Source organism: Chionomys nivalis, chromosome 1 (genome assembly GCF_950005125.1).
Source record: "Chionomys nivalis chromosome 1, mChiNiv1.1, whole genome shotgun sequence".
Lineage (NCBI taxonomy): Eukaryota > Metazoa > Chordata > Mammalia > Rodentia > Cricetidae > Chionomys > Chionomys nivalis.
The window spans coordinates 162,364,691-162,380,677 of record NC_080086.1 but is presented as its reverse complement, the minus strand read 5'-3'; the positions used below and the strand labels follow the sequence as shown (position 1 = coordinate 162,380,677).

The window sequence follows — 15,987 nt, the reverse complement described above, 5'->3', positions numbered from 1 at the left end:
GTCACAATTCACCATGGGAGGAAGTCAGGGCAAAAACTGTCTGAACAGGAGTAGAGATGAAAACTACGGAGGCACACTGCTTCCTGGTTCTCTTTCTCTCTCTCTCTCTGACAGGGTTTCTCTGTGAAATAGTCTTGAACGTCCTGGAACTCACTTTGTAGACCAGGCTGGCCTTGAACTCATAGAGATCCACCTTCCTCTGCCTCCCAAGTGCTGGGATTAAAGGCATGTGCCACTACCGCCCAACTCAGCCTGCTTTTTTTATACTTGCCTAAAATTGGTACCTCCTACAGTGGGCTGGGCCCTTACACCAAATATCAAGCAAAAACAATCTTTCATAGACATGGCTATAGGCTCATATAATTTATATAATTCCTCAACTGATATTCCTTTTTCCTAGGTGGCTCCAATTTGTAGCAAGTTGACAATAAACTAACCAGTACACATACTAACAATAAATTCAGTAGTGAAGTTTGATACTGTATGCAAAGGAAAGCTATTAGCAATGCTTATATTTAACTCCCAGAACTAACTTTTCATTTTTCCTATGATCATAAGGAAAAAAAACTTTCAGATTGAGTTGATGCTTTTGTGAGCTTCTTTCATCCATACTGACCATGTGGAGCCAGATATTACAGGCTTTTGTTTTAATATTGATGTCGATCAAGGACAGAATTTGCTTTTCTTTTTTGTACAATGCATATTTCTCCCAAAACTTTCCCCTGTAGCTCATCAGATTGGCTGGGTTTGACCATGACTCTAATGACTACCTAGCCTTCATGAAGAAGACAGACCCGTCAGAACGTCCACAATAAGTGTGTGATGGCCTGCTTGTAGTGCCTATTAACAGGCATAGCAAGCTACAATGTGCACTGTGATACAGTGAAATTAAGACCCAGGCACACCTGCTCTTGGGAAAGTAAGCACAGATGGCACCTCTGTATGTGGCACGTTCAATGAATAAAGCATGGACTATGGCACCAGGTGGACCACAGTTCTGCTCTAAGGTCTACTATTAACAGTTTCACCTTAGTCACTTACTCTAATCATGGTTTTCAGTGTATCTTACCAAGAATCTATAAAGGCTGAATAGATAAAATACTAAGCATGCAGCAGGCCCTGCAAAAATATTTTGTTATTTTTAATGTCTCCTATGTTTCCCTTAAAAATCTTTTAATCTGGGCTGGAGAGTTGGTTCAGTGGTTAAGTGAACTGACTGCTCTTCCGGAGGACCTGGGTTCAATTTCCATCACCCACATGGCAGCTCACAACTGTCTGTAGCTTCAGTTCTAGAGGACCCAGCCCCCTCACACAGACATACATGTAGGCAAAATATCAATGCATATAAAATAAAAATAAATTATTGTCAAAATCTTTGAATCTATATTATCTCAATTAACTTTTCTAAATGCTTCTCTTTCCCTTGGGAGTATGGATTTGCATGAAGTCTATGCTCATGCCGTGCTTGGCCATCACCCCCATGTGGTACGCTACTATTCTTCATGGACAGAAGACGATCACATGATCATTCAGAATGAATACTGTAATGGTAAGAATGTGGACTAATACACAGGAAGGGATACACTTTTTAAAATTCTGGAAATAAATCTGCCTCCTCACAGTTTAAGCTTTTACATACTGGAGTCACACCAAAGATGCTTGTGCTTTCTTGAAAGCAGTATAAGAATGGAGGTGGAGTGTGTGTGCCTTGTGTCATGCAAAGCCAGTATATCTAATATAAAAATACTATTAATCCCTTCATAGTTTATCTTATACTGGAAAAAAATGCTACCATACTAGCTTAAACAATTCTGTTACCATCATCTGTCAGGCACTGGAAAGGTATAAACCATACCATTTGGGGGAAGGTTAGAATAAAGGTCCTAGTTATAATTGGTTTGGTAAGAATTTCAGTGTCTCACCCAGTTTTCTAGGGATTTCTGAGTCTAGGAGTCTTTCACGATGTTGCTGCTCCAAACCTTTGAGCTCACTTGTTCTCACCACAGCCCAGGTAATGGGATGTGCTGTGACCCAGTTTGGTGTTTCCAGGTGTATTTTTCATAAGCTGAGTAACATCCATTATAATTTTAGGGGTAACAGTACATACTCTGACCATAGAATATTTGAAAATCCTCCTTCCCACAGCCACCCTGAGTGTTTCAATGTCTGTCTTCCGGTATTTTCATTGCACCCTGAAGGCCCCAGGTATAGTCATCCAGCCTGGCCTTGGAGTATAATGATGGGTAACAAAGCTTCTCTATCAGAAAACTAAGTTAGTGAGCAAATCCTGTTGTGAAAGGCCAAAGAATGGCACACACATATTGCAAAACAACTACCTGGCATTTCTTTAATCATTTCCTTTATAGAAAAGATGCTCCAGCCTTAAGCTGTGGTCTTTGCACGTCTCCCCCTCCCCACACTTCTAAATTCACCACACCCCCTCCTTTTGCTCTAATAGTCCTTAGGGAGGTGCAACCTTTCTTTATGCTTATGATTAAGACTTTTCTTAATCACCTTTTCTTCCCAACTCCCTCATATTAAAACCTGAAGCTCCCTGCTTTTTTCTCCTCCCCTTTTTCTAGAAGGAAAACCGGTTTGCTTTCCATAATTTTTTGCTATTAGCACAGAGTATGAAGTAAGAAAGATTAACTAACAGAGTAAAATGTTAATATGCTGTAGAGTCAATGAAAAAGTTCCAGAAATCTTGAGATGGGAGGTTGCTTCTATTATCATCTTTTACTTTGTTTTGGCATTTGAATGCCTTCCCTAAGTCTGACACTCTACTAAACTCTAGATAGAGAAATACTCGAGACTGTGAAGGTTTGATAAATCCTTTCAGGTGCCATAACAGACAATCGGGAACAAAGCTGTCTGGTACAGTCATGGGTAAAGAAGCAGTCAGGGAAATATGACAGGACACTGAAAGGGGCCTACATAGTAAAGTTGAGAAGACCTTGGTTTACAGCCCAACCCTGATGCTCACTGCCTGTATAATTAATTACTGGGATGCCATTCAAAATGGCATAAATGGATGATAATATTTATTACAGAAGTCATTTGAGAATTGACAATAGCACAGGCGAGATATTAGCGGAGTCAATACCTGATGCGTAATAAAAATAGAGCAGCATCCGATTTCATAAAGGAGGCAAGGCTTGAGTTAGACCTTTCAGAAGAACGAGCTTAGGAAATCAGAGGGAAGGTTTCCAGTTGTTGGAACATCAGGCGGGCTAAAGGCAAAGAGCAGAGTGTGGGTCTGACCTAACAGACAGTAGGAAACCCAATATGGGTGATCCTGTGGTAGGAAATAGTATCAGCAAGACAAAAGGTAACAGTACTATCCAGGCCTTTAAAAACCGATCGGTGGCTTTCAGGTTAGAAGTGGTAGGTGACAGGTTGCAGGGAATAGGTTCACCACACTGACCCCACTACCTTCGCAGAGTGCTCAGTCAGTGATGTTTAACTGATTTTGCAATTTGTAATTCTATAGATGGAACTTTTCCAAGACCTCATTCCTCCTCCTCCAAGGCTCCACCCTCTACTTTTCCTTCCTTCTTTTCTTCCCATGTCTTCCCATTTCATTGCTCATCTCCCAGCCTAGGACTAGTAGTCCGACTCGGGCACGTACAGTCATGGTTTTTTTTTTTTTTTGAGACAGGGTTTCTCTGTGTAGCTTTGGAGCCTGTCCTGGAACTCACTCTGTAGACCAGGCTGGCCTCGAACTTACAGAGATCCGCCTGCCTCTGCCTCCTGAGTGCTGGGATTAAAGGCCTGCGCCACCACTGCCCAGCTGTATGGTTGTGATTTTAATTTAGATGATACTGTAAGTGATTTAGAGTCTTACAAATACATATTAGATGACTATTATTAGAGACCCACTGTCACACAGTTTTCCCTCTTAAGCCTGAACCAATCAGATGGCCTCTCCTCCTTGACTCTTGTCAAGATACCTTGAAAGTCACGCCTGGAAGAGCCTAGACAACTAAAAGTTCTCCAATAGCTCCCAGAATTTCAACTAATTTTGGGTTAGACTATTTATCTCTTTGTAATGACAATATTTGTGTATGTGAATCTTCTGCCATTGAAATTCCATAAAGCCAACTCTTGGTCCTATTTGTTAGAAGAAGATGACACATCAGGGCTAGCATCCACCTTAGAATGTCATAAATGGTTGTATTTTCCCACTGAACAAACAAGCAACAACCCTGTCAGTAGAACATTATCAGTAATATCAACAGCACTATAAAAGGATACAGTGAGGATATGTAGGTCTGAATGAAATATTCCATTGCATTGTTAACCGGCTTTTTACATTTCATTGTTAGAAGTTATATGCTCTTTGTTGTGGTATGTTTAGGCCCTGCTAGCACAGAGGAAAACACATACCTTTTAAAGATGTTCCTTCTGCCAAGGGGTCAAGTGTTTTTGATTTACAATCACAAAGACAAGCTGCACATGGCAGAAGCACGTTTTCCCACAATGAACATGTGCAACAGCAGCCGAGGTGAACTCACTCCTATCTACTGCACCTGGGAGGAGCGTGGAAACACACTCCAAGAACAGTTCTGTGTTTTGAAGAAACTTAGGTCCCAAGACTCTTGTTTTCTTGGAGTTTTCTCCCAATTGCTCAGAGTTCTCACGGGACTCCATTCTTGGGCTGTGTTCTGACAGAGGTCCTTAACTTACCTGCTTTCTCTATGGCCAAGGTAAACATCTAATTCATCTAATGCATCATACTCCAGTCTCACTCAGCAAGAGCAGTGTGAGTGAGATGTGGTTCTTGCCACTTAGGAATGACCAGGCTGGCTGTGGCCAATACAAGTCTCCTGGTTGCAGCCCCTCCTTGTTGGCGTGTACTAACCTCACCTACAAATCCAGTTTCACAGTAACTTCACTTTTAGCAAAATTGAAAATATTTGTCTTCCTTATGTAAATCCTTCTTCTAAGATTCCTGGAGAAGTAACCTTTTATCATCTCGTATGTGTTGAAAAGGGTGGATTTTTCTTACTGAATGTACTCATTTTAGCATGACAAATTGGCCTTTAATGTTTACATGGAATACTTTTAAGCACAGACATCCTTAACGCTGCTCTTTTAGACCCTACTTTTAGATAGGACTCTAGGCTTTGTACCTGCTGGTAGGAGCCATGACTTGAATTTGAAGACCTCTTGTCCATGAACTCTAATTCATTGAATAAAGTGTTCAGAGACATCTTAACACCTTAGGGTGGACTGTCTAAGTCCAGGGGTGGCAAGAGCTCGGGACTTACATCTTATTGATGACAAAGAAAAGTCAAGATAGTCTACAGTCGATGTATAAACACTGGGGCTCGAACAGGATTTGGGTATATATGGAGTTTTTAAATTTTCTTTGAGTCACAACCATTAAACTTCTAACTTTATCATCTATCATTCACGGAACAGGGGTCACAGTAAAATTACTAATGCTCTATAATGACCAGCCTGACAGTGACATGGGGCTGATTATAAACACCAATAGTAACTACCCAAGTTGGCTTGATTGTCCTATGGTTAATAATTAGGTACCTCTCTTAAAATGTTAGTTGTCATACCTGACACAGGGAGCTACATATTATATATCTAGCCACATACTGAGAAACTAGAATCTCATTTTCTTCTTTCAAAGTCCTGAAATCCTAACATCTCTGGCTCCGTTGTGGGGAGCTTTACATTAACTAGGAACTGAGATTGGTCAAATCTCTCATGATCATTTTCTATGTCATTTCCACCTGTGAGACTCACATCTGTTTTCTTCATCTGCCCGGTTGTTTGCCACAATTCCTGCCCAGGTGGGAGCTTGCAAGCTGTGATATCCGAAAACGCCAAGTCTGGTAGCCACTTCCACGAGGCCAAACTCAAAGACCTCCTTCTACAGGTTTCCTTGGGACTTAAGTACATCCACAGTTTTGGCATGGTGCACCTGGACATCAAACCCAGTCAGTATCCTTTTTTTTTCTGTCCATATTCCTTCTGTATTTTGTCTTTTATGAACTATCGTGAAAATGTGCACCTGTGTACCTTCAACCTCAAAGATAGTGTTGTCTAGAAGAATTATTTTCTTCCATTCGCTTCCCATAACAAACTCAGTGAAATATCTTCAGCCATCTTCTTATTAAGACAGGGGACCCAAGGGGAAAAGACACTTTCTCATATAGATCAAAATATAAAACTAGATGTTTAATTGACCACATAGAAAACTGAGAGTGTGTCAGCTACATTCTCATTGTTTGTAACTAATACCATATTGTCTCTAAGTCAGCCCTGATCAGAGTGAACGGAATGAATGTGTTTGTCACTTTTCAGTGTGACAGCTAAGCAGAAGTTATTTTGTGGGCTTTAGTTTGAAATGACATGTAACCATGAGGATGGGGACTATTTGAGTCAGTTCAGCTTAGAGAGGTCTTATCCATCACTGGCTGTTCTGCTGTGAGGAAAGAGATTACATGTGTACGCAGGAGGTAGATGTAAGCTGATCTCTGTGTCCAAGTCCAGCCTGATCTACATAATGAGTTCCAGGCTAGCCAGAGCTATACAATGAGACAGAGATAGGGAGAGAGAATATCACACACATCACACACACACACACACACACACACACACACACACACACACACACACACACCATAGAAAAATGTAACATTCAAAAATGAATAATCACTCTACAACAACACCAGAGGAGGGAAACTGCAAGATCATGGCCTTGAAAGGCTCTGTCAGGTGGGAGCTCAGAAATTATTACTTATGTCTACCCCGTTTTGTTTTTTTTTTTTTTCAGGTAACATCTTCATTTGTAATAAGTCGCAGAGTGACTCTCCTGTAGGTCCAGAAGAGGCTGAAAATGAGGCTGACTGGTTTCTCTCTGCCAGTGTGATGTATAAAATTGGTGAGTCTGTTTCTATCCCGTCAGCACAGTCCTTTATAAATAAGCTGATGAGTACATTTACTCCATCTCCAAGAGAGCCATGTTCTTTAAAACACCCTCTTTCTGTTTTGAAAAGGTGACCTGGGTCATGTGACATCGATCAGCAACCCGAAAGTGGAAGAAGGAGATATTCGCTTCCTGGCTAAGGAGATCTTGCAAGAGGTTTGCATTAGGAAAATGGGAGTGGAAATCACTTTCTTTTCCACTTTTTAATTTTTTGACATGGAATCTTGGTATGTTGTCCATATGGCTGCTGCAAACTTGTGGCCATCTGGTCTTAGCTTCCCCGATAGCTGGGACTAGAGATGTGCAATGAATCTTATAATTCATTTCAACCTTCTGACTCTCAGATGAAGGCTCATGATGCGCCAAATGAAGAGTAGATATTTGTAATTCAAACTCAACAGTCTCTTCTCCATCAAGAACAGAGACCAAATACCGTAAAGAACTTCCCCCAAAGCACAGGAATGCTATCTCATCAACAATGAATCAATAGTTACACAGTTCCTTCTAAAGGTCCCTCACCATTTCTAGTACTTCTAGAATTCTTAGTCTAGTGGGTTGCATAGGCGAAAGGAAACCCTACCTTGATGGTCATCTTGTCTTTATCATGTTGTTACTGTCTTGATAACCCATCAGCTCTGATCACTAAAATGGCAGTTAGTCATTATTCATCTTCTAGAATTCCTGTGAAGTCTGACCCAGCAAGACTATAACTTCCTTCGAGGTTAATACTCAGGGGAAAAAAACGTTTTCTTGTGATCAGTTATCATCATTATTATCATCAATCAATTAAGCCTGAGTGAATCTGACAGAACAAAACGATGCTGAGATTCTACCCTAGGCTTTCAGGGCATAGCAATATTACTAAGGTTTGTTTATGTTCTCTTTAGCTTCTTAGGTATAAACTATCAACTTCAGTACATGTAACTGTGCCATAGTATTGTGAGCTTACGTGTAATTAGACCTCTTCTAGTCACATTTTAGACTCAACCTACTTGGCAGACTAACTGGTCTCCCTGTCTTCTGTTTTGTAGAATTATCAACACCTTCCCAAAGGAGACATATTTGCCTTGGGGTTAACAATTGCAATGGCTGCAGGAGCAGAGTCATTACCCAGTAATGGGGACATGTGGCATCATATCCGCAAGGGGAACTTTCCAGACGTTGCCCAGGAGCTCTCAGATGACTTTTATGGTCTACTCAAGGTGAACCTCATGAGATGAATTGAAGATGAGACATATTTATTTTAAATGAGATGACAAGTGTGGTGGTGGTGGAGGTGGGTTAGGTCAATACGAATTTAGTTAGGGTCATGTGAACAGGAGGAAGGAAGTAGGAAGTAGGACAGATTGGAACTTCTTAAGGAAACAACTTCTACAATACCCTCATGCAGTTACTTTTTATTTGTTCTTCCTAGTAACCTCATAAAATGGCAGGTGGCACATCTTTCTGCAGCTGAGGAAACTCAAGCTTAGAGGGGCTCTTATATTTTGTTGATAATTGGTCATTCTAAATTCAAACCTTGTCTTTCCCTTCCAACATCAGGTTTGCACTGTTGTCAACGGTCAGTTATGACAGAAGTTTCTAAAAGAATCATTTCATGAGGACCTTTAAAACTATAAGCACTGTTTTGGTAATTGACAATAGCACTTACTTGAGCTACTGGGGAAAAGGCATGATGTCAATTAAACAAACCTGTGATTTGTTTTTCTACATAAGTATGCATAACGATAATAAAGGGGAATATTATATTGAAACAAAGACAGCTACAAAACAAAACAAAGCAGTACCAAAAACACACCCCAACAACCTTATATGACCAGGAAGATTTAGGGTCACCCCCTCAAAAAATCATGGGTAGAAAACAAGGTTGGTTAAAGTCCCTAACATTGCTTTAGAAATACCTGCTTCCTTAAACATTAGAGCTACATTTTTACCTGCAAATTTCAAATGTAGTTACTGATTCTTCCTTCTACTTTCATTTTTCTGTCCTGGAAAGAGGAACACCTTTCCCTTGTTCTTTTGTTCATTGCCTAATCATTCATTCATATATGTATATATACACTTATATATTATGCATGTAAATGAATCATATCTAGTTCACATTTACTGGGTATCAAAATGTTAGCGCTGTGCTACGTATACTGTATACTTTATGCTAATTGACTTAACCCTCACAACATCCCCGGGAAGAGGAGAGCATTATCCTGGTTTCAGATAAAATAAACTGTAGGACAGTTATAGAGTGGATGGTGGTGTTTGCCCTGAACTTGGATCCAAGTGGAAGGTTACGGAAAGTCCAGTGTATTTGTCATCCTTTGACACTATTAGTGACACACAGAGAGATGCTGATCTATTAATCACATGGTGATGCTATAATATTCACTTCATCTTAGGCTACAGATGCTGTCTGCCTTGAGGTAAGTGATCTTTCAGAGTCACTAAGAGACAAAGGAGTACAGTGTAGTGGAAAGGGAACTGAACTGAGTTGGGAGAACTGGGTCTTGGTCTTGGCCTTTCCTATAACTTGGATATAGCTCCAGTTTTCCCCTTTATAATTAAAATATTAGACTAGCAAATCAGCAAACCAGCTAGCTCTCAAACACAACCATTAAATCCAAGTCCTAAGTATAGACAAATGGTTTTACTAGACATGGGTGATCCTTCTGCTGAAGGCAGAACAAGTTTTCACTGAGGAAAAGCAGTTTCACAAGACCCAGCAGTAGATGTTGAACTGAAGTTGGCTTGAATGGGGTGATGATGCCACTATCGAAACTTCTGTTTCTTTCCATGCTCCTAAATCTATCTTCAGAGCATGATCCACCCTGATCCACAGCAGAGACCTTCCGCAGCAGCACTGACCAGAAGTCAAATTCTTTGGCCCTTCCCGGAAAGGACAGATGAACTCCAGAAGCAACTCGACTTGGAGAAGTCCAAGGTAGCCATACTGGAAAGGTACGCTGGTTCTTGAAACCAAGAAAGGGTCTGTGGGAGCAACTCACAGTGATCTGACTGGACCAGGGTGTGTCAATGGATCCAAGTCTATGCACATTCTACATCATAAGACATACGCTCTGCCCACAAGAAACCTGGCAGTGTCTATGTTTTATGGTGTATGGCTCTGTAGCCCTGTGTCTAGGCAACTTGAGAGAATCCCAGGTAATGCAAAGGAAGCAAGAAAAAGAATTGCAAGGAAAGACCAGTTACAAGGGAGTTCTTGGACTCTGAGGGACAGCAGGTATCAAAGGAACTGTTAGGTGAACACCCAGGATAATCTTAGTTTAGTAGAGGCTTGTTTGAGGATCTTAAGTGAGTAGAGACCTCTTTAGAAAGTACCAAGCTGCAGGGACAGAAGGCAGACATTGGATCGTGATAACATATTTAGAGAATTATATGTTTTTCAGAGCAAAGAAGACAATCTGACCCTTGGTTGACATAGGCCTGTTATCGTTTATTAATTTATTCCCTCATCAAACAAATGGGAATTAATTTGGGTGTGGCTGGAAGAGGTCATGCAATGGCATTTAAGTAGAATTTTGAAGGAATTCTCAGTTGATTTTTGCATCATATGTGCACTATTGAAGAAAAAGAGGAAAATGAAATATGGTCCCTATTTGAAAATTGCTTAGAAGTCCAACTTTCTTTAGCTACAAAGTCCCTCTTGGAAGATTAGCTTGAAAACTTAAACAGCCACTCCTAAACCACTTCATACTCATTGCTCTTTTTGAGTTTTTGTTTTAGATAATAAACTACAAAATACCCAAATATGATGCTCGGAAGCATGACAATTTCTTGAAGGTGTGTGTAGTACTCTGTGAGGCTCAGTTGGAGGTACAAGTGTCTGTCATTCTTCAGTATAAATGATCATAGAAACCACAGAGATGGGGCAGATGGTACCTTGAAACTGTCTAGATCAGTGAGTCTCAACCTTCCTAATGCTTGTGACCCTTCAATACAATTCCTCATGTGGTGTTGACCCCACCCATAGAATTATTTTCATTGCTACTTCATAACTGTAATTTTGCTACCTTTATAAATTGTAATTAAATATCTGTGTTTACCTACGGTCTTAAGCGACCCCTATGAAAGGGTCATTCGACCCCCAAAGGTGTTATGACCCATGGGTTGAGAACTGCTGGTCTAGACCAAAGGGTGGTAAACTTGTTCTATAAAGGACTAGATATTAAATGGTTCAAGGTTTCTAGTATGTATGATTTCTCCTGTAATGATTCAATCCTGTCTTCGTTGAGTGAAAACAGCCACTGAATATATATTATATATATATAGTATATATATATGTATACATCTGCTATATGTGTATCAGTGATGGGGGAGAGTCTTCAGTTTTGTGTTAATTTCATTGGTTAAATAAAGAGACTGCCTTAGCCCTTTAATAGGACAGAAAATTAGGTAGGCGGAGTAGACTAAACAGAATGCTGGGAGAAAAAAGCCGAGTCAGGCAGTCACCATGATTCTCCCACTCCAGACAGATGCAGGTTAAGATCTTTCCTGATAAGCCAGCTCGTGGTGCTACACAGAATATTAGAAATGGGTTAGATCAATATGTAAGAGCTAGCCAATAAGAGGCTGGAACTAATGGGCCAGGCAGTGTTTAAAAGAATACAGTTTCTGTGTAATTATTTTGGGTAAAGCTAGCCCGGTGGTGGGAAGTGGCCCGCCATTCCACACTACAACATATCAGATAACAATGATTAACTGTGTTTCAATGAGATCTGTGGTTTGTTGCCCTCACAGTTCTTATATTTTGCCTAAAGAGTTGGTCACTTATAATTTTAATTTTAAAGATGATAGATGATTTATGAACCATGAATGCATCATTCTTTTTAATGATAGTAAGAATCATTAAAACTGATTCTTCCATTCTGCACATATCTTGGGCTTGATTTTGTAAAACTGAAATAAAAAGAGATTAGCTGTGATTATAAATACTGCCTTAAACTAGGGAAGGATTTACCCAGCCTGTCTCCTTTGATTGCAGGGAACTGAAAAAAGTTCAGCAATCTCAGAGAGACAGCCAGCATGGGGACCCTGCGATCTCTGGGTCCACAAAGACTCAAAAAGCACAAGACATCTGATGAGAGGAGTGAAGAATCCTCGAGATTCACTTGTGGGGAATTATAACCAGCCACTTCTCACCAGCCAGCCTTTGGCCACAAGCCTTCAGAAGACATACCGGATGCAAGAATGAGCCAGCTTAAATGCACAAAGACTTCAAAAGCCATCTGGTGGAGCATCCACAGGCAAGGCCACAAACTTCTAGGGTGTCTTAGCAACGGCCTCACGTCTTGCCTACTGTTGTATCTCTAGTGCCATTTACTCAGGACTTCCAGTGAAGTATGAGAAACATGCCCCATAATTGAAAGAGGAACAGAAACACACTATTTTAGCCTATCAGTCAAGAAGCTGCCATAACTTATTCTTTGCTGTGGATCCAGGGAACTTTCTCTGTTTATAGAAAGGAATAAAATATGACTTTAAGTACCAGCTCACAAGAGAAGGCTGCCTATCCTTCAGCAGTGCTTCCCAGGGTGTATCTACTTCTCCAACTACCAGGCCCTTTGATCAGGGAGTTTGCCTGATATATCTTCTGGATGAAAGCAGTCTCTTATCTGATTTTGTATTAGTCAATAAAATGCTATCATTATAGGAAACAATTAGAAGTAAGATTATAAAGTGGACATTTCTGAGCTGCTTACTAACTTCTCAAACAATCAGCAGGGGTCTAGGGAAGTTAGATGTACTTGCTCGCCATGTGTTCTAGCCCTCCCGTGGCCGTTCCCCACGTCCTGCTCTCCTGTGGCTGACTCCTATTAACTTTTTGAATATCATCACTAGGTTCTCTTGATTTTGTTTAACCAGAACTTCTTTGTTTTCTGTGCTTTTAACATGTTTTAATCCAAATATTTCCCTCCGTGTACATTTAGAGAAACAGAACATTTTTAAATAAAGACTTTTATCTTGTCCAAAGACACACATGGGTAAAGCATTCTTCTTTGTAATGTGAAAGGACCAAAGAATGTGAACTTAATAGAATTTCTCATAATTAAGAGAAAATGTAGGTTAGTAGTAGCATGTTTTTCACTTCTTCCAAGAAGACCACACCTATTCCAATAGAAGACCACACCTATTCCAATAGAAGACCACACCTATTCCAATAGAAGACCACACCTATTCCAACGAAACCACACATCCAATCCTGCTAGTCCTTCCCAAACAGTCTCACTCCCTGGTAACTGAACATTCCCATATGAGTCTACAGGGACCATTCCCATTCAAACCACCACACTCCTCATCTCCCTCCCCCCTCTCTCTATGGAAAGGGTTCCAGGTCCCCCTATAATGACATTGGAGCAAATTGTAAATTTTTGTATCTCTAACAAAACATTTGAGCCATTTTTTTTCAGTTTAATTTTTTAAAGGTTCCTCAACATTTCAGTATATTTGAATTTGCCTGAAATATTTCCATTCATGTTTTTCTTCTGTCCTGAGACTTGAGCCTTTGTGAAGCTTGTGTTTGTTCAAGGTAACCTGTAAACTATATATTCTTAGCAGGTTCTTTACATTCTAGGAACTTATCAATGGGGGTGAGGCTCCTTCATGGTCATTTATATTACAATATGCAAAAGGGGGAGAGGGTGACTAGTTAAGGAGAGAATCTTTAAAGTGTGTATGGGGGTACATTTCAGATGCTGAGGATACTGGCAGCTGACCAAGGCTGAAGTACATGCTGCATTGGGAAGGATCCACTAACAGGAGAAATGCTTCACTTAACAGTTTCTCCCTGAAACTGTACAACTACACATATAATACAATTTTTGTCAAAAAGGAAAAAAAAATGAATGATGGAGGAGCCCTTGCAACCTTTTCCAGCCAAGCATCAAAGAGAAAGTGGCGACTCCTTTCTGCGTGGAAACAGGGCTCAGCCAAGGCAGCCCATTCATTCAGGTGCTATTTATACAGTTTTGAGTGTTTGCCCAGGGGTGCCCTCAATTTGCAGGGAAATGCCTACATTTTTCTTTAAACAACATTTGCTAATTTTTCACATACAAGAAAGGGTGTGTAAGCTGGAAAAAGAATTACGAATACTCCAAAGTTCAAGTCAGGCACCATTAAAACAAAGCTTGCAATAGGGGCAGGGAATTTCACTCTGGAGGCAAAGGTAAATCTAGTTTTTCCTTTGCCTTGTCCACAAAGCAGAGGCAGGATTTTAAGGAGGAAGCCATTGGAAGGCATGGAAGTAATGTAGTAGGTGGGTGTGTTGTTATCAAATAGCAGTGCAAGGCTCCAATACTGTACCTTTTTATTTCAGGAAATCAACTTTGCAACGGTGTAAATATGGGGAGGGGGTAAACATCTATAAACATACCATTAGTGAGCCAGACTTCAGAACAGATTAAAATTAAGTTGAAAATCATGTTAAATAGTTCAGTTTTTTTCTTATGTCTTAAAAGAGCAACTGTTTTAGCTGGGGTTTCTATTGTTGTGAAGAGATGTCATAGCCACAACAGCTCTTAAAGAAGCTCTTGGAGAAGTAGCCAAGTGTCCTGAACATCTTGATCAATGGTCTGAGACACTGGGTGTAGCCTGAGCATAGGAGACCTCAAGGCCCACCCTCACAGTGACATACTTCCTTCAACAAGGACACACTTCCTAATAGTGCCACTCCCTTTAGGGGGGCATTTTCTTTCAAACCTCCACAGCAAGAATGGAACTAGGGAGGCAATGTGTGTGTTTGAATGACCTAGCGCCCTTCCTTCTCATATTGGACAATGATTAAAAACAAACAAACAAACAACAAAAAAAACTAGGCATAGATTATGGAGCCCCACATCTATGCTGCCTTGAGTTCTTTAACTTGTAGGACTCAATATGTGTGTTACCTTACAAGGCCAGAATTAGGGTAAACAATGCAGGCTCTAAAGGAGTGGAAGAAATTCAGCAATCAAAATAATATATCAACGTGGAATTTTGGAAATGTTAAAAGTAAAAATTTTACTGTGAATACAATACCAAAGACAAGACTAGTAAGCTTAAGTTAACTGAAACTATTTAAGACTGTCACTCAGTGCTGGGTGTGGTGGCCCATGCTTTTAATGGCAGCACTGGAAAGGCAGAGGTAGGGAGATTTCTGTGAGTTTGAGGACAGCTTGGACTGCCTACATAGTGAGTTTTCAGGACCGCCAGGGCTACACAGTGAGAGGGATATTTCTGTGAGTTTGAGGAGAGCGTGGACTGCCTACATAGTGAGTTTTCAGGACAGTCAGGGCTACACAGTGAGACCCCCCCCCCTTTTTTTAAGTCACTCCATCTAAAATAACTGCCAGAGTGTGGAATCGAAACACAAAATACAAAAGGTACATTTTGAAAATACTTAGTAAAGTCTTAATTACACTTTGTTTTAAATTAAAGCAATGTGAATTTTAATACTATAAAATGTTTAGACATTTCATCAACTTTTAATGTTTTAGAAAAGTACACAAAACCATGCAATATAAAGGCCCACTTTCCTTGTGCCTCGGAACCTGTATTTAATAAAAATGTTAAATATTTTGCTCCTCACGTATTTCTTGAATTAATTTTGACTTAACATATTAACGTATCCAGAGCACCTAGTTTTTAATAGCCGTTCAATTATACGATTTTTGCCCATTTGTTTTAATTCTCCAGTCTGACTGCATTAGGAAGCTTGGGTCTGTTTTAGCTCCTCCGGGGGTTGAACTATGTTTTATTTCACCTACCTTGCTCCCTGTCTCAGGCTGGGAACATCATCAAATAATTTCAGTTCAGGGCTAGGAGTACAGTCCAGGGGCAGAGAGTTTGGTTAGCCAGTGCGAGGGCACTGCTCTGTCCAATAAACGGCAGATAAAGAAAGAAAACCTGTTATTCGCACTTCCAATCCATTGTCGGCTAAAATTTCTTTAAAATATAAATTTTTAAAATTTGTTCAGTTATTAACCCCTGAGGGTGGAAATCATTCAGGGAAGGAAAAAAAAAACAAAAACATAAAAACCTACGCCAGA

The 15,987-nt window shown here is 40.2% G+C and overlaps 1 protein-coding gene across 1 annotated transcript in view; it reads left to right on the top strand.

The window, feature by feature from the left end:
- Wee2 (WEE2 oocyte meiosis inhibiting kinase) overlaps positions 1-12,407 on the top strand; it is a 32,859-nt gene extending 20,452 nt beyond the window's left edge. Inside the window, 8 exon segments of the mRNA XM_057793612.1 lie at positions 1,431-1,549; positions 5,811-5,957; positions 6,797-6,904; positions 7,020-7,105; positions 7,981-8,151; positions 9,759-9,901; positions 11,946-12,007; positions 12,010-12,407. Of these exon segments, the coding sequence (XP_057649595.1) occupies positions 1,431-1,549; positions 5,811-5,957; positions 6,797-6,904; positions 7,020-7,105; positions 7,981-8,151; positions 9,759-9,901; positions 11,946-12,007; positions 12,010-12,155 (982 nt within the window). The 3' untranslated portion in view covers positions 12,156-12,407.
- Positions 12,408-15,987: the final 3,580 nt, after the last annotated feature.